This window comes from Scylla paramamosain, chromosome 19 (genome assembly GCF_035594125.1).
Source record: "Scylla paramamosain isolate STU-SP2022 chromosome 19, ASM3559412v1, whole genome shotgun sequence".
NCBI lineage: Eukaryota > Metazoa > Arthropoda > Malacostraca > Decapoda > Portunidae > Scylla > Scylla paramamosain.
The window spans coordinates 13,439,103-13,458,641 of NC_087169.1; the positions used below are offsets into that span (position 1 = coordinate 13,439,103).

General features: G+C 42.8%; 2 protein-coding genes across 3 annotated transcripts in view; both read left to right on the top strand.

The window, feature by feature from the left end:
• LOC135109667 (G-protein coupled receptor GRL101-like) overlaps positions 1 to 7,521 on the top strand; it is a 104,139-nt gene extending 96,618 nt beyond the window's left edge. The window contains 2 exon segments of the mRNA XM_064021198.1: positions 590 to 794; positions 6,857 to 7,521. Of these exon segments, the coding sequence (XP_063877268.1) occupies positions 590 to 794; positions 6,857 to 6,926 (275 nt within the window). The 3' untranslated portion in view covers positions 6,927 to 7,521.
• A 5,494-nt stretch (positions 7,522 to 13,015) lies between these two features.
• LOC135109669 (mucin-2-like) overlaps positions 13,016 to 19,539 on the top strand; it is a 12,419-nt gene continuing 5,895 nt past the window's right edge. The window contains exons 1-6 of one of the 2 annotated variants that reach the window (XM_064021201.1): positions 13,018 to 13,675; positions 13,960 to 14,198; positions 14,285 to 14,561; positions 14,788 to 15,675; positions 16,241 to 16,422; positions 17,488 to 17,567. In XM_064021201.1, the coding sequence (XP_063877271.1) occupies positions 13,547 to 13,675; positions 13,960 to 14,198; positions 14,285 to 14,561; positions 14,788 to 15,675; positions 16,241 to 16,422; positions 17,488 to 17,567 (1,795 nt within the window). In that variant the 5' untranslated portion in view covers positions 13,018 to 13,546. Of the gene's footprint in view, positions 13,676 to 13,959; positions 14,562 to 14,787; positions 15,676 to 16,240; positions 16,423 to 17,487; positions 17,568 to 19,539 lie in introns of both variants that reach the window. The other variant, XM_064021200.1, reaches the window with a different exon arrangement.

The following is a 19,539-nucleotide window of genomic DNA, read 5'->3' on the forward strand; positions in this document are numbered from 1 at the left end:
AAAAAAAAATATATTATTGTGAAACGGGAGGGAAGGAAGGGAAGAGAAGTCAGTGCCGTGCTGAGAAAGAAGTACAGTACGTTACGCTGGCACCGGAGATGAGGAAATAAAGAATGGAGAGAAAAAAATAAGAGGAAGGGACAAAAACACCTGAGGAAATAGTTCGAGGAAATAGTTGAGGAAATAGTTTTTTTTATTATTTTTATTATGACGATAAGAAGGAAAAATGAAACTCGATGTGGCTACGATCAAGTGATAAAAATCAATACAAAAGTAAATATATAAACGGGGATTAAAAGAGAAAGATTTCGGAAAAACAGGAAACCACGATGAAAAAAAAGGAGTAAATACATAAACAAGTAAATAAACGTATAAATAAACAGGGATCAGGAGATGAAATAGGTGTAAAAAAAGGAAACCAACATGAGAAAAACAGTATATGAATAAATAAATAAACTAGCATTTAAAAACAGGAAACAACGATGAAAAAAACATTCTCTCTCTCTCTCTCTCTCTCTCTCTCTCTCTCTCTCTCTCTCTCTCTCTCTCTCTCTCTCTCTCTCTCTCTCTCTCTCTCTCTCTCTTCTAGGCCCTACCACGGTGGACGAGAGAACGGTGGTGCTACTCAAGCCTCTAGCGGGCATCTCTCACTCTCCCCACCTCCCCTCCCCGCACCTCACCACCCTGCGCCTCCTCGCCCCGCCCACCGCCGCCCATCTCCACCACAGATTTCCGTCAAGCCGCAGTCTCTGTCTCGACCATTCCCTCTCGCTGCAGGAGACGGATCCCAACAAGTAAGTATGTTAGGAAAGTTGTGAGAGGCTTTCAGTATAATCTTCCAGTACTGGCTTTTAGTATTGGGGGTTTGGGAAGTAAATGTGCAGCGAATTTATCTTCACTTTCTCTCTCTCTCTCTCTCTCTCTCTCTCTCTCTCTCTCTGGTAACAGCTTGCGAAAGATGTGATTTTCTTTTTCAATTTCTGCGTCGTTATTAAGAGTAAGGCGAGGAAAGTTTGATTTTCTCTACCTAACACTTTCCCGGTGTGACAACTTGGTAAGAGAGTCAGTGAGGCGTGTCTGGTCACCGCCGTCCTCTCAAAGCAAGTGTCATGTGTGCGTGTGTGTGTATATGCATATGTGTGTGTGTGTGTGTGTGTGTGTGTGTGTGTGTGTGTGTGTGTGTGCACCTGAAGGAGAGACTGTAGAAGCTGCCCTTTGTGTGTCTGTGTCTTCTGTGCATTGTAGATAGGACGATATAAAATGTTCAAGTAATTCTCTCCCCTTCTCTCTCCCCTTCTCTCTCTTTTCTCTTTCTCCTCGCCCTCACCCTCACCCTCGTCCCCCTCTTCTTTTATGTATTATTTACTCTACTGTTTATTCTTTTCGCTCTCGTCCTTCTATCCTTTTCTTTATTCTTTTATCTCTTTTTTTTTTGTCATTCACATTTTGATTCAATTCTTTTCTTTTTCTTCTTCTTCTTCTTCTTCTTCTTCTTCTTCTTCTTCTTCTTCTTCTTCTTCCTGTCCTTCTTCTTCTTCTTATTCTTCTTTGTTTTTTTTCTCTTTCTTTTTCCTCCCCCTCTCTTCCACCACCACCACCACCACCACCTCGTCCCCCCCAGACGGCTGCAGGAAGACGGGTGGGTGCCTGCTCAGAGGGAGATAATACCCCTGTGTGAACTGACCAACCACGCCCCGCCGCCCTTGCCCGCCCACCACTCCCGCAAGAGGCACCACCACGAGCTGTACGACTGAGGGACTGCGTGTGTGTGTGTGTGTGTGTGTGTGTGTGTGTGTGTGTGTGTGTGTGTGTGATACTCATGAAGATACTAGTGAAGGCGACATGACAGGAGATTCTACTGAGTTTTTTTTTTTTTTCTTGTGTCTGTCTGTCTGTTTGTCTGTCTTTGTTTTTCTGACTGTCTTTCTTTGTTTGTCTTTCTATCTTCCTGTCCATCTTTATTTATTTATTTATCTTTTTTCTGTCTGTCTGTCTGTCTATTTTCCTTTTTTTCTTTCTATCTGTCTGTTTCTCTTTTTTTTTTCTATCTAACTGTTTACCTATTTATCTATCTGTCTATCTGACTATATTGATCTCTCAGTCTATCCATCTATATATTTATTATCTATTTTTCTGTCTGTCTGTCTTTCTTACTTTCTATCTATATATCTATCTGTCTATCTATCTATCTATCTTTCTATCTATCTATCTATCTATCTATCTATCTATTATCTGTCTGTCTTTCTGTCTGTCTGTCTCTGTCTTGCCTTCTCTCTCTCTCTCTCTCTCTCTCTCTCTCTCTCTCTCTCTCTCTCTCTCTCTCTCTCTCTCTCTCTCTCTCTCTCTCTCTCTCAGCATCACCACATAAGCTACCTCGTGACGCCGCAGGATGTGATGCTGTTGCGTCACTATGCTTGTACATGCTACTGCCTGTCACAGCCACAACCATCATCACCACCACTGTCACCATCATCACCATCCTATACATCAATCACTACCATCAGCAGCAGCATTACGAAGACAAACAAACGCACCCAACTTTACAAACAGTAGTATTAGAAAACGGAGAACGGCCTTGTATCATCAAAGTCTGTTCTTACGCAGGTGTATCGTTCGTTAGTCTACCTGTCCCTCGCATTCATGTCCTTTAAATGATATAAGCAAACGGAGAACGGTTATGTTCTTATCCACGTGTATCTTTCATTAATTCACCTGTCGCACGCACTTATTTCTCTCACACCTTTTGCTCCAATAACTTTCTTGCCTTGCTTGTGTTTGCTGTCAGGTAATTTACACCCTCTAATTAAATTGCCTGTCTTAACCATTAATTTATTTTTCGCCTGTGGTAAATTTTTCTTTTTCTCGCCCACCTTGTGTTTGATATCAGGTAACTTGCACTCAATTAATTTATCTGGCCAAACCACCCATTTTTTTCCAGACATTACACATAAAACGGTTTCGTCCTTCTTAAGTTTTATTATCTGTTTAGTTAGAAGGTTACCCTTCGTAACCTTCATTTCATGTCAAACCACGTTCTCGTCCAATGTTTATCACGAAGAAATTTATACAATTATACTGTCTTAACCTTTCATTTCCTTACCACAATTGTAGACTAATTGTTCTTACTGAGTTTCATTAAGTGACCAGTTCATTTAGATTTATACCAATTAATTTACCTGCCGTAGCCCTTGCTTTCATCGCTGCACCAAATACATTCCCAGTGTTTGAGCAAGGCAGGTATTAAGGTGCCCCTCTTGCTCACCTTTACGGCAGGACCAAGTGAATGTGTGTTGTAAGGCGAGCGTGAACAAATGACTTGGTGATTCAAACCCATACGAGTCAATACAATCAAAGACAGTGTTTTGTGAGGCGTTTGTGTTCCGTACGTGGCTTCTCGAATGACCAGGAGCCGAGAAGAGTGTACAAGTGTTACTTAATAAAAATGGGAAACTTTTAAATTGCGGAGTACTTATTAGCATGATCATTAGCACGTCAGGCTGGGATAGTGAGGCAGCGGCGATGTGAACGGCTGAGTGGAGAGGGTCATTGAATATGTAGATGATGCAGTGGATGTGATGTGGTGATAATAGATCCTATTTGTCACCCGCCCTGCTGTAATGAGAGAGAGAGAGAGAGAGAGAGAGAGAGAGAGAGAGAGAGAGAGAGAGTTTAAGAAGGTATAGATACGAGGATGAATAATGGGAACCTAATGGCATGTTATCTGTTTGAATAGATGCTAAATTGGCTATGATGAATGGAATTGGAAGGAATAAGGTAGAACTAAGATGTGTGTGTGTGTGTGTGTGTGTGTGTGTGTGTGTGTGTGTTTGCCGTATCCAGGAAGAATATTACATATAATGAGAGGACAAAACCAGCGCCTGTCTTCCTCCTCTCGGCTTTCCCTCTGCTCATCACCACAGCCAGGTAAGGTTGCCTCTTTTCTTTAATGCTCAGTCGCTTTCATTTAATATGTTGCGGTACGTCTTCCCTTCCAGTTATCTTCTTTCTCGTTGTGTGTCATGTATTATGTGTGCTTTCATCAAACTGTATGGTTGCTATTTATCATCCTTGCAGCTAATGGTAATGTACTTGGAAATGTGCGGATGTTTTTGTATCTATAGTTATTTTTTGCGTCACTATCATTATCATCATCATCATTACCATCATCTTTATCATCAATATTATCAACGTCATTCTTTTGTTTGTGTCATTGGAAAGAAAAAAAATCTCCCCAACTTCTCGCTCCAAAAAAAAAATCAGAGACTGGAGGCAAAGAATGGCTAATTAACACACTTCATCATCACCACATTAGTTCGTCATATTCATCATCATTAATTTGCTTTATTGTTTTCAGAAGCAAGTTAATTAATCCTTTCACTACAATACGAAAGTAATGCATGAAATTTTTATGAGCATCTACAAAAAAGAAGAGGATTAAAAAGAATAGGTTTTGCAATTTCTATCCAGTTTAAAGATTGAAGGTGGCTGTAGGACAAGTAAAGATTTCCCATAGTGATTAGTAATTAAGGAAGGATATACCAAATAGAAGTCAAAGGTTGAAAATCTCTCTCTCTCTCTCTCTCTCTCTCTCTCTCTCTCTCTCTCTCTCTCTCTCTCTCTCTCTCTCTCTCTCTCTCTCTCTCTCTCTCTCTCTCTCTCTCTCTCAACCAAACCAATAATCCTCTCCCATCAGTCACTCACACCTGATCATTTAGAGTAGCCTTGAGGCCAAATAAAAAAAAGTCTTTACGTTCCAATCAACAACACTGCCAAGGTCACTGTATTGGAGGCACGGAGAGGTGCTCAGGGATGGTGTTTGGGAGGAGCCGTGCATGAATAAGTTTGGCAAGCGTTTAAAATTGTATATCGCCATTTCCGTGACTTTAAAGATGCAAGGAGGAAGTGGGGGAAGTTACAGCAGTGAGCAAATGTGTTTTTTTTTTCTGTCTTTTTTCTCTTAGTGTATGGGTGGGTATGAGTAGTAGTACTATGAAAAAATAGTAATACCATTAGTACTGAAATAGTACTACTAGTATGTAGTAGTGTAACAGCAGCAGCAGCAGTAGTAGTAGTAGTAGTAGTGGTAGTAGTAGTAGTAGTAATAGTAGTAGTAGTAGTGGCTATGTTAGATTAATAGTAGTAGTAGTAGTAGTAGTAGTAGTAGTAGTAGTAGTAGTAGTAGTAGTAGTAGCAGCAGCAGCAGCAGCAGCAGCAGCAGCAGCAGCAGCAGCAGTAGTAGTAGTAGTAGTAGTAGTAGTAGTAGTAGTAGTAGTAGTAGTAGTAGTAGTAGTAGTAGTAGTAGTAGTAGTAGCAGTAGTACTAAATGAAAGGCTGGAAACCCTCCTTACATGGAAATTTAGTGTGCTTACATTTAACAGCAAAAAATAAAGTAAAAGAGGCATTTTGTTTTGCCAGCATTATGCTCTTTCTCGTAGATAGATAGAAGGTGCAGAATACCCAGAGAGAGAGAGAGAGAGAGAGAGAGAGAGAGAGAGAGAGAGAGAGAGAGAGAGAGAGAGAGAGAGAGAGAGAGAGTCATCAAGGAATTCTGTGTGTAGTAGTCACCAGAACCAATCAGGGCAAACGGAATACCTGGACACCTGAATCAAATGTTCGTGCGTGTCGTGGAAATGGTCGTACATCGCGTTGTAAAAACACCGCCACTGTGAATATTCCAGGCCAGCAGGACGTGCACCGCGCCAAGCCTGCGGGGAGAGTACTTTGTGAAATGTGAAACGAACTAGAAGGAAGAAAAAATATTATGTAAATCTTTACGAATTTTAAGTGATAAAGGACTTGAAACTGTTATGTGAACTTGTAGAAAATTCAAATTTGAGGGAATAAGTCAAACTTGCTGTGTTGAAGAGGAAAGACAAACCGTACCGTAAACTTATATCATTTGAAACGTTATATAGCAATAAAAGATAACTTGATGGATGTGAAACAATGAAAACTTTTACCGGTAGGAAAAGATAAATAAACGTGAACTAACAGAATCGTATCGTAAGAAAACAGAATGGCTCTTAAACTTAATGACTCCTAAACGACTGAATTATTAAAGGAGAAATTACTTTTTTTCTTTGTCGTGCATCCGACGAGTCTGCAGTCAGTGAGATGAAAACGCTACGAGGTTGAGTTGAGATTGGGATCAAAACTGTGACAAACTGAATCCTTTTCATTGCACCGCCCATCAATACTCTGCTTCATTCCACGCATGCCCCGCTAAGGTATCCTCGATAATTCCATAATAGAACATGGAAAAAAAAAACGAGAGAGAGAGAGAGAGAAAAAAAAAAGAAAGTACATGCCTGCCTATATATTGACAATCCTCATCCTCTTTCTCTCTTTATTATTACTCACTTGTATATGTGACCTGTATGTACCTGTATACGTGTGCAAAATAACGATCAGGATAAGGAGAAATAAGTAGATGCGTGACTGCAGTTGTAAGCACTTAATATTCTTACTTTCTATCTTCTTATCACTCATCTGTTGTTTTTTTTTTTTTTTTTGCCTGCAATTTGCAAAGATGTGCTAAGTAATATTTAAAGCATAACTATTTTTTTTCTATTGTATTTCATATGATGTGCGTCAATATTAGCATTCAGTTCTCTCCTTCTTTTTCACTCACCTGTATGTTTCACCTGTAGGCTTGTAAAGGTGAGCAGGGTGACGTGTATAGGCACTGTTATTTATTGTCAGTGTCTATGGCTCTGCTATTGGCCTTTGCATTTATGGTGTTGGTGTGACGTAATGTAATAATTTGTTAGCGTGCTGTTATATAATAATCTGATGCTTTATTGTTGATTCTATATTGTTTGTGTAATATAAGTAATTCGCCAAATCTGTGTTGCAGGACAGAGGAGACTGAAACCCGCCCTGCATATTTCATCCAACCAGAGAATCGAACTACTTGTGTGCGGTGAGGCAGCCAACTTTCCCACATTACCACACCACCACTGCCTCCACTCTGCGTACCGCGCTGCCACCGCCACGCATATCACCACCACTGCAGATCACATCCCTTTTCCCAGCCACAGTCACCATCACTGGCGTCACTGTCATCACTACTACTGCTTACTATCAATACAGTGTACTCTGTCACACCACCACCACCAACACCACCACACAGCCACCACCACCACACCAGCTCGCCACAATACACTGCTACCACCATCACCACTACCACTGCAGCCATATCTTCACCACAACGCTTCTCCATGACTACATTCTTTCTTCCGTCCCTCCACTCCTCCTCCTCCTCCTTCTCCTCCGCCTCCTCCTCCTCCTCCTCCTCCTTCTCCTCCTTTCTACGTCACATATTCCACTTGATTGACAAAAGTAAGCAGTCGCTCGCTGGTGAAGGTGCAGGGTACTCCACTCACTCCACGCTCCCTCTCCACCGCCCCGCTCCACCTCGCAACGCGCTTCCAGTCGCCCGGGAGTAGTCAGTCTCGTCACCTTGGAAATGGGTACCTGATGTAATTATTTCACCGTACACCTGTCTGGCCTCTGACGTCATGCAGGTATGTTAGTGATTATTGTTGTTGTTGCTGTTGTTGTGTGTGTGTGTGTGTGTGTGTGTGTGTGTGTGTGTGTGTGTGTGTGTGTGTGTTTGTAACAGTAAATATATATAACACCATATCATAAAAAAATGGCATTGACGTAATAATTATAATACAAAATGTACAGATGAAAATACAAAATGCATCAATATTTTGACAATACAATACGAAAAAAAAAAAAACTTGACTGAATTGTCCATGGAATATTTCTAATTAAAACAACAAACAGATAGAAAGAAACGTGATTTATGATCGCTACTAATGAAATAAAATTAAAATATACGAGCGGAGGATAAAATGTGCGTGGGAAGGTAAAAATGTGAGGCAATGTGGAGGTGGAGTAGGAGTGGAAAGTGGAAGGTGGAGGATGAATATACAAGAAGGAGTGGAAGGTAAATATACAAGTGGAGATTACAAGTGGAAGGTAAAACATATTAGTGGATGATACAGATGACAAGAGAATATACAGTGGAGCATACAAGTGGAAGGTGAATATACAGGTGGAGCATACAAGTGGAAGGTGAATATACAGGTGGAACATACAGGTGGAAGGTGAATATACAGACAGAGGAGTGCCGGGCGTTGTAGTGAAATCATAAACAAAATCATCAGCATTGGTATAAGTGGTGTTGTGTGGAGGTGATGAGGTGTGGTGGTGATGAGGTGTGGAGGGAGTGGTATGGTAGGGGGACTGTCATTATCTTGTTCTGACAGAGGACTATTATGTTGTTTGTAGTTATTAATTTAAGTAGTAGAGGTAATGGTTGTGTTGTTTTAATAGTACGTAGTGAAGGAGCGCTCTCTCTCTCTCTCTCTCTCTCTCTCTCTCTCTCTCTCTCTCTCTCTCGATGATTCACAACGATCAATAATCAATCCATTCATTCATATTTAGCAGTAAGGAAAGTGTGATTGGCTGCCAAGGTAAAAATGATCAATATACGCAGAATATTCCATTAGAAAACGTGTGTGTGTGTGTATGTGTGTGTGTAAAATCAACAGTCTGCATACATGAACGCACACACACACACACACACACACACACACACACACACACACACACACACACACACACACACACACACTCACTCACAAAAGCATTCGCCAGATTACGAAAGAGTGCGTTAATATTATTTTACAAACCAATAAATCGCCTTGGAAGGTGACTGACGAGCAAAGCTATCAGTTGGCGGCAATTTCAGGCACCGCGCCCATCGCGCACTTGCTTAATATTCAAATAATTCTAGCTCAAAACTTTGCGGGAGCAAAAGGGTTGTGTTTTATACCGTTGGACAGGAAATTTCATTCTGTGTTCAGTGGTATGTATCCACGCTCGTTGAGGCAAAAGAAAGTTGGTGAAAATTGCAGAAAACTGATAGTCACTTTACAAAATCTTTTATACTGTATTTTGTGCATGCGCTGTACTGTTGTAAATTTGACATACTTTTTCGATATAACTTGTATTACTCTTATTAACAATAAAATTTGAGCTTAGTTAAAAAGTTGGAATTTTTACTTTGCGCATGCGCAGCGCTACTTGAAAGTTGACATAAGGAATTTTATTAAAATTATAACAACATGACACCTCTTAGGCCCCTTTCACACAAGGCGTGAAATTCACGCCGCGTGAAAAATCACGCGGCGGGAAGTTCACGCCCAACCTAAGCGGACATACAAAATGCATACTTCTGTTCAGACGTGGCAGTTTTTTCACGCGGCGTGAATTTCACGCCTGATGCCGCGCGTGTGTCTGCTAAAAACGAAGCGTGAAATTTCACGCCAAAGTTTAGCTTCCAATGGTGTTCAATGCTTTCTTTCACACTCGGCGTGTTTTGTCACGCCGCCACCTGGCAGTACAGTTCAGGCAGCGGATAATGTGGACGTGTGCATCTCCCGTACTGAATGAAAATCTACAATAGGTAAAAGGATAATTAAAGTCATTTTTTATTGTTACTGAATGTGTACTTATGTAATAACAAATACATAAACATAGAAAAATCTAAGTTTTTAAAAATAACATCCTTTTTTCAGATCAAATGATGACTGCAATTAATAGCGAATCCTTTTTTTGCTGTCTTTTATATAACAAATATAAAAGGAGGGCTTTTTTTCTTTACTCTGGGCAGCCATTTGTTCACCTGTTTTTACACACACTTGTGAGTTGTGACCACTCTCGGAGCACAGCAATGCAATAATGAAACAGAATTCCAGGAGTCAGGCGTGAAAAAAACCACCACGTGTGAACGATTGAGCGTGAATTTCACGCCTTGTGTGAAAGGGGCCTTACGGTCGGACCGAGCCGGGCCAGGCCGCTCAAAACGAAACAACATCCATAGAAAACTTGACTTCGCTCGTCACCGACAGCTCACAAAACTTTTCCAACTCCAATAGAAATAAAGGGCGATCACGTATTTGTTCATGTAATAAGTAGACAAGAAGTACGTGCTTAAAAAAATGCAGTTAATTTTTACTTACGGGCTGGAAAAGCGATGTTATTCCCTCGTTAATTAGATATACCTAGGCATTAATCGCATACAGTTCCTCTTTTAATATATTATTCCACATCCACGACCAGAGCTGCGTATGTATGTATGTATGTATGAATGATATGTGAGACTGTCTTACAAGAGTACCTGAAAACCTAAGGAAAAGACAAAAAGTAAATAAAAATAAGGCAAGGAAAATTACCAGTAACGTGAACTTATAAAAGGATAAAAGAAAATTTGTGAGAAAGAAGACAAACAAGCAAACAAGCAAACAAACCCTAACTTGAGTGTGCAAAATTCTATGCTTAGCAATGTAAACAAACAAACTCGAAATCCACTTGGTTTTCTTTTCTTTTTCTTTTTTCCTAGTTTTCATTGTAAGGTGGAAGCATTTTAAAGAAAACAGTTATTGGTGCCATCAGATTTGTGCCTCATAATGCGGCACAGAGAACATACTGTACACGATTCAGGTACAGATAACAGTATCCAAAATATGTGAATAATTTAACATACCTGGGCTTCACGTACCTATAAGCCGCACACCTTGTCTTGAAGTCTTGTAGAAATGCATTGTAACTCTCGTGAAACTTTCATCACAGAGAAGCTCACTTCAGCACATGCTTCCCACGTATCCTGTTCATCTGTTTTCCTCTTGTTATATCTATTTTGCTTTTTCTTTCTTTCATATATTGTGCAATTTAATTATACTTTTTATTCTTACCATATCATTAAGAAGTCTATTTTAGTATGTAAGTTTATAAGTTTATCACGAATCATCCTTCTATATTTTTGTCTCTTCACTTTTTTTTTCTTTTATAATATTAAATAACATACTTTTATGGTGCTCATCGTATCACAAACAACCTGACTTTAGTAAGCAAATTCTCAAGTTTATAGGGAATCTACCTTGTTTATTTTTCTTCGGTTTTTATCTCTGTTCACTTATTATCATTCTTTTATACTATTATAGAATATATTTTACTGTGCTAATTTTATCACAAACAACTTGACTTTAGCAGGCAAGTTCTCAAGCTTACTGGGAATATACCTCGTTTATTTGCCTCGTATCCTTGAACTTTCTTTTTCTTTCCTTTACGTTCCACTGTGGCATTTCACTTTATCACATCCACTTCATCACAAACCAATTTACGTTAGTATCTGTGTTCTTTTATTTACTTCGACTCTACCTCATTTATTTTTCATCTTGTTATGTGCATTATATATTAACATTATTTTCTTCTTTATAACTGGCATTCGTTGTGAGCGCGCCACGTGAACCTGGCCCTTCCACGTAAAATCTCACTCCTTATTATAACATCTCTCACATGTGTGGATACTAATTACCTTGATTAACAGGTATGCGTCACGTGTTTGTGGGTAATGGCGGTACAGGTGATGATGCGGGCGGTGGTGGTGGTGGTGGTGTAGATGGCCAGGTGTCAGGGTACTCACGCGACCTGCCTCCAGGAACAAGGCCGTGGTAACAATAGCGGTGCAGGGCAGGCCATCATTGGCTCAAAGGACACTACAGAGGAGCCATGAAAGAAGCACAACATTTTTCGGAAGCAATCGATAAACATAACAATACTAATGACTCCACCAATATACGCCTGCTCCTTCCCCTACTCCTCTTCCTTCTCCTCCTCCTCCTCCTCCTCCTCCTCCTGCTTCTAATTGTACTTTTCCTCCTACTCCACATCCTACTCCTTTGCTCATTCTCTAATTTATATTCCTGCTCTTACTCCTCATCCTCTTGCTGTTCCTCTTCCTCCTCCTCTTCCTCCTCCTCCTCCTCCTCCTCCTCCTCCTCCTCCTCCTCCTCCTCCTCCTGCTGCTACTACCAAGGCATGTTTCGTATCAAAGGGAATAATGTTTTGTCTTCACCGAAATCAGGGTCACATCGATTCCCTACCCTGATGCCGTAAGTAGGTTTTCCCTTATTGAGCGCATCACTTATTCAGCGAATCGTGACACCCTTCTGATGCAACGTGTGGCGAGGCATGTTACAGGGCCAGGTACGGAGGGAGGTGGTGGTGGTGATGGGAATGTAGACTAGGGGATGGGGTTGTGGCCTTGAAGGAGAGAAATGGGAAGGTAGGCATGAGGAAAGAAAGAAGATATAGCAGGGAGGATGGGAGGGAGGTAATGGTGGTGGAAATGTAAGTTAGAGGATGGGGTTGTGGCCTTGAAGGAGAGAAATGGAAGGTAGGCATGGCGGAGGGAAGGAGGGTAAGGGAGGAGGAGGGAAATGGGAAGGTAGGTATGTGGAGAGGAGGAGGGACAGGCAGGGCAGCCAGGGTGGGAAGGAGGGACAGGAGGGGTAAGGAGGGCAGGCAGGATGAAGTGAATGCAATGACCGCTCTGCTCACTTGATATATTGATGGAATTCTATTAACAAGGAAAAAAAAGTTGACTTCATGTAATTTTAATTCACATTCGTAGCGGAAATTATCGATGTGTTCAAGGAATGCACTGCGGTGCTGGCTGGCGCACGTGCTCTCTCTCTCTCTCTCTCTCTCTCTCTCTCTCTCTCTCTCTCTCTCTCTCTCTCTCTCTCTCTCTCTCTCTCTCTCTCTCTCTCTCTCTCTCTCTCTCACACACACACACACACACACACACACACACACACACACACACACACACACACACACACACACACACGCCGGGTGTTATTAACCATTAATCAGCCAGCAGACCTACACCCGGGGAACGCTCACTTGGTCCCTGCTTGCTTGGCAGCGAGCGCCAGGCAGCGTTCTGAAATCTTAGAATATTGGAGGAAGTGCAGGAAGGAAGCGAGAATGAGTATGACACATAAGTAACACGTAAGTGACACCTAAATGTAAGTCTATCTTTTCATGTGTCACGGAGACTTACCACGAAGGGAAAAAAAAAAAAAAAAAAAAAGCATACACACCATGCTGCTCCAAAAAAGAAATAAGACCAGAAGACTCAAGACTATTTGCCGATTTAGTGTTTGAGGTGTCTTGATACTCCTCCCTTGAAGCAGTTCAAGTCGTAGGCAGAGGAAATGTAGAAACATGAAGAGAGTTGCAGAGTTTACCAGTAAAACAGATGAAAGCGTGAAAATACTGGTTAACTCTTGCATTAGTAAGGTGAACAGAACAGAAGTAAGGGTAAGCAGAAAGTCTTGTGCAGCGAGGTCGCGACAGGGGAAGCTTACCGTGTGGCGTTGTCGGCAAGGGTTTGTTAAGACTGGCAACACTGCATTGAGAACAGGCTGCGTTCAGAGGGAGATCACCTGTGCTGTCGCGCCTCCTCACTAGACACAATGTGCCCGGTGGCCCATGACTGCGTGTATTCTGGAATCTTCGGGGTTTTTCTTCTGCTGTGGCTGCCACGTGCATGTCTGTCAGACTGAAGACGCAGCGTGTGCAGGGCGGCGTGGAGCCTCGTGGTAAGTACATTCACTCAACTTGTCTTTCTTTCCCTCAGGGAAAACCACTACAATGAAGAACGTGTCCCTCCGGCCTCTAAATGGACCACGGACCAATGGTGAGCTCCGGCATCGGGCATCGCGCCCGCCGCCGCCTCTCCAGAGGGTCACCCGAACCCCTGCTGCCGCAGCGGCGTCCCTTCGACAGCCCCTCCAGCAGAAGCATGGACGTGAGTACCAGTCACTGACCTCCCTCGTCTGAGCAAGTTTGGGGTATGGTCTGTCAGTCCCAGACATGAGGTGAGGGCTGTTGGTCTGTACACTGATGACTGGTGTAGCGGAGAGCACTGTGCAGGCCTAGTGAAGCATTACAGACAATAAATTTAAAGACACAATCACCTTAAATCAACTTAAACACAATAACTTTCATATTTCTCATATGTGTGAGTTGGGTCGAGTGCCCTTGAAATACATGTAAGACTAATGACGTGTCCTGGGCCTCCCTCACCCGCAGCTGGCCTCCATTCGCGCCCGACGCGCCCGCCTGGAGGCCCTCACCGCATCCATCAAGCTGCCTCCCCTCGTGCCCTCCGAGGCGCTGCCGCCCTCCTCTGCGTCAGCGCGTGGGTCGCCCCTGTCCCGGGGTGGCATGCTGCCCGACAGTCCCCTGCGACGTATCACGTGGGAGGAGCGGCCCCTCACCGGCATGGGGTCACCGGAGCCCAGGCTTCCCCCAACCCTGCCGCGCATGGCGTGAGTTCACCCCAGTGTAATTTATCATCCTGCTTCCTAACACACGGCTGGTGCAGCCATTGTGGTGATCCCTTGTCTTCCCACAGCACCCCCCACCACCCCCTGCCCAGCATCGGCCACTCACGGGAAGCGCTGAGCGACTTCCTGCCTGAGACGCCGGAAGAGGAGGAGGACGAAGTGAAGGAGCAGGAAGAGGAAGAAGAATGGAAAGTTTCTGGTGAGAAAGAGGAGGACAAAGACCAAGAGGAGAACGATTGGGAAACTTTGGAAGCAGAGGAAGACACTGAAGGCAGCTCAACTCTGAAACTGCAGTCAAATGTCCTCGCCTCGCCTGTGCTAGCCCCCAGTCCGGCGCGCCCTCAGGTAGGCAGCCTCCCCGACACACTTCACACCAGGAGTTATTTCACGAGCAAAGTTCACTGCTTCTTACTGCTCTGAGTGGAAACCCTTGCTGTTCGTGACCCTCGCACACGGGGAGTCGCGCGTTCCTAATTGTTGTTTATGTTCACGTGTTATAGGTAAATTAATCGATATTTTTTGTCTTGCTTGAACGAGAAACTTACTGACGCTGTATTTCTGTTCCCCGCAGCCTTCCCCTCCCCAGCAACCTTCCAGTCCTCCACAGCCTTCCCCTTCCCCACAATCCTCCCCTCTCCGGCAACCCTCCTCCCCTCCCCAACCCTCCTCCCCACCCCCCTCTCCCCCACCACAATCACAATACCTTCCACCGCATCCCTCCTCTCCTCCCACCTCTCCTACCAATCCCATCACGCCCACCTCGCCCATAAAACCATCCCCACCCACTCAGGAAGTTCCGCCGTCCACACAAGAAGCTTCATCCACTCAAACTTCCACTGCCCCACCCGCCTCCCCCACCAAGGCCACCCCGTCCACAGAAACTCCCCCGCTGAACAAAGAGTCACCACCCACCTCGCCCACTAAGGACAATCCGCCCACTCAGATATCAGCATACCCCGTTGTCTCTGTTCAGGAGCTCCCCCAGCGCGCCCTAGCATCCCCACACCCACCCAACTCCGCTCCAGAGTTACGCGCGGCTGCCCATACAGGTCCCTATCCCGTCGTCTCTGTTCAGGAGCACCCCTCGCTGACTCCAACAACCCCACGCCCACCCGCCTCGGCTCCAGAGCTCTCCCGGGCCGCCCAAATATCCTCACGCTCATCTGCCTCCGCTCCAGAGTTCCTCGCGGGCGCCCACGCTTCCTCCTATGCCGTCGTCACAGTTCAGGAGTTGCCCCCGTCCACACAGTCATCCCCACGCCCCACAGCTTCAGCCCCCGAGCTCTCCCCGCCCATAAAGTCACCCTCCCCATCTACCCACTCCGCCTCCTTCGCCTCCCACGACCTGCCAGAGCCGCCCGTGCAAGTTGTTAGTCTGTCAGCAATACCTGTGGCGGAGGACTCAGACGCGGGCACTGCACACCACTCCATCACCGTCACCTCCGCCAAGGGAGGCAAGGTGTGTGTGTGTGTGTGTTTGTTAACCCAGTGATTCCTACGCCTTCCTACGCTTAATAAAATAGTCTGGTTGGGGTTTAGAGGATAACTGAATGACGTCACAAAATAAAAAGGCGTGATCGAATGTTTTAAGCCTTTAACTGGCTATTGTTTTATTCCCACATGCTCATCTGGGTTTACTGGGATGAAGTAACAAGTGAACTGCCATTGCCACTCAGATCTTCATAACTCACTGCACGATTCTCCTCCTCTGTTCCTCAGCCTCGAGACAACGAATTTAATCCTTAAAAACTCACGGTTCGATTCCCCCCCCCCCAGATCTCTTCCTTAGCCCCGAGACAAGTGTACTGCCAGTAGCTCTCAGATCTCCTTGATGACTCCATTGCACAATTCTCCGGTCTTCTCATCAGTTTCCGGACAGCAAGTGTACTGTCAATAGGACTGATCTTCATAACTCACTGTATGACTCTCTTTCGGTCTTCTCAGTCTCGAGGAAATAAGTGAACTGCCAATAGCACTCAGATCTTTATAACTTCCTTGTACGGTTCTCCTCCTCTGCCTCTCAGCCGCGGGACCCCAAGGAGTTCGTGAGTCTGGTGGCCAAGATGAGCAGCAACAACACCGCCACGCGCACCGCGGCGACCATCAGGGTGCGGCAGCTGCTCTCCTCCTCTCATAACGCGCCCATCGACGAGATGCTGAGGCTGGACGTTCTCACCCCCGCCCTGGCCAACCTGCAGGAGAACAAGTGAGCATTGTAGCATTCGAGTCAATGTTATTATATCGCATCTTATTTAGTTGTGTTTTAGAGTTGGGTTAGGTATTTTACTAGATTAGGTTAATGTTTTTCTAGCAATTGATTCTGAACTATTGTTTCGGATCTTGTTTTATTGTTTTTTTGTTTTTTTTAAGGTTGAATTATACGTCTGACTGGATTAGATGAATCTTTTTTGGATACATTTAATTTTGTATTATAGTATATATATATATATATATATATATATATATATATATATATATATATATATATATATATATATATATATATATATATATATATATATATATATATATATATATATATGTGTGTGTGTGTGTGTGTGTGTGTGTGTGTGTGTGTGTGTGTGTGTGTGTGTGTGTGTGTGTGTGTGTGTGTGTGTAAGTTAAATGTAAGTAATTTAATATGGGAAAGACACATATTACAACAGGATGAAATTAGGTGTTTTCTGTGTTTAAATCGCATGTGTTATTGATGAAGACTGTATTGATTAAAGTTATTTAAAATTTAATAGGATTACATCAGGTGAATATTGCACAAAATTCCCTTTAGAAATCAGTCAAATCTTGTGTCATCGAGTCAACTCAGGTTAAATGTCCCTGGATTCCCTAACTTGGTTCACAGGGCGTCAGATTGCACCATTATGAGGCGAGTCTCCTGGGAGGGGCGGGGCAGGCACTAGCGAAGCGCGGTGAGGGAATGGCTGTGCCGCGCCGCCAGATGGAGATGAGAGTGGACGTGGTTAATGAGAGAGAGAGAGAGAGAGAGAGAGAGAGAGAGAGAGAGAGAGAGAGAGAGAGAGAGAGAGAGAGAGAGTCATGCAGCCTAACCTAACGCAATCTGGTACAATATTCCCTTCCAGAGAGAGAGAGAGAGAGAGAGAGAGAGAGAGAGAGAGAGAGAGAGAGAGAGAGTCATGCAGCCTTACCTAATGCAATCTGGTACAATATTCCCCATCCAGAGAGAGAGAGAGAGTATTCCATTAGTGTACCCTTAACTCATCCCCTCCCTCCCTCCCTCCCCCTCGTCCTACAGCCCGGCCCTCCAGTATGAGACAGTGTGGATCATCACCAACATCGTGTCCGGCACCACCCAACAGACCCAGGCCGTCGCTGGTGAGTTGTGTCCGTGCTCAGAGACGCTTTGCTCTTCCACCACGATTGTTTTCAAGGGGGTTATTTGTCGGCTTCTCACGACTGTTTCTCCTGTTAATAATTATGTAGAGACCTTGTCAGTCTGCCACTAGAACCGTAAAAACATCCTTGAAATTTCAACTAAAGCACTTTGAAAGTAGTGAAGATACGGCGTAGAAGCGTTTCAGAATGTGGTACTTAGAGAGAGAGAGAGAGAGAGAGTACAGTTGCCTAGCATTACTAGTGACATTTTTTTACATCGTATTTCCTTTTTTTAACAAGACCTCTACCTCCACTTTAAAAAGAAAAAATCAGCAAGTGAAGCATGAGTGAGCGTCAGTGGTATCATATTCTCGTGGCCTCGCATGCCTGTTGTTACAGGAATGGCGCATCTCTCAGTTCATCTTGATCCCTGTGGATCTCATTAGTCCATATATATTAACTTCTGTTTGACTTATAAGCAATAATTCCACCTGGTTTTATGTCATAATTCCCTGAGGCAACTGAACCAATCAATATGATAACTAGTACTGCTTTTAGAACTAAGTATACAAATACAACATCACTTCTTGAGGCATCTATCTGCACTAATTAATAGGACTAGTACTGATTTTAGAAGTATATATATATATATATATATATATATATATATATATATATATATATATATATATATATATATATATATATATATATATATATATATATATATATATATATATATATATATATATATATATATATATATATATATATATATATATATATATATATATCTGCCTACGTGTTACTAGTATTTGATCAACGGAAAAGTGCTTGGGACTTGAAAACTTCGTGTATAAGTATACTGTTCATGAGAGACATTTCTAAGACTTTTTGTAGAGGGAGGGCAGGAAGGATGACGTAACAGTGCTAGGAACGATGTCATAAGAACCGAGATGAAATTAAAAGAAATGAAAGAAAAAATTATTGAAAGAGGAAATGAGGCAAAATATAAAATTAGGTCACAGTTTATGATAAGAAATGCCAGATGAAAGAAAAAGTGAGGAAGGAAAGGGAAAACAAGAGAAGATAAAAAAAAGTAAGAGTTAATTATGTCCTTCGTAGTTAGAAATTAAAAACAGAAGAAAACGGGAGAAAAGAAGAGATGGAAGAACATAATTAAGGAGGATAAGAAATAATGGAAGTTTATTAAATGAGAAAAAAAAAAACGAATTTTTTAGACATTTCGTGGTAAGGTGGACAAGTGGAAGAGGGAAAAAAAATGAAGCAGAAGGAAGAAGGAGGAAGTGCAAAAAAGTAGAGAGAGTAAAGGAGGTAAGAAGAAAGAAAGGAGTTAATAATAGAAAAAATAAACAGAAAAGAAAATAACCTTGAGGAATTTCTTACCGAGACGCGCTTCAAAAATAAGAAAAACAAAAGAAACACTGAGAAAAGTAGAAAAGACGAGATAGAAGAAAGTAAAAAATTAATCCAATAAAGAAGTTAATACGAAGAGGAAAGTAGAGAAATAAATAAAACATCAAGATTCTTCGAGGTATGATTGCGGAAGGGAGAAACAAAAGAGAGGAGAGGAGAAAGAGGAAGGAATTTAATAAAGGGAGAGAATGAGAGAGTGAAAACAAGTAGCAGTATGGGGGAGACCGCATGCAGGCGTTGCTAAGGATGTATGTACGTGTGTATGTATGCATGTATGTGTGTAGGTATGCATGCATGTTTATATGTATGTATGTATGTGTGTATGTATGTATGTATGGAGGAGGAAGGTGACCAGGAATGCTGCAGTGATTAGACTTGCTTGTTTGTCAATTCCTGGAAAGTGTAATCTCTCTCTCTCTCTCTCTCTCTCTCTCTCTCTCTCTCTCTCTCTCTCTCTCTCTCTCTCTCTCTCTCTCTCTCTCTCTCTCTGAATAAGTATATTATTCTGAATAAGTATATTATTCTCTCTCTCTCT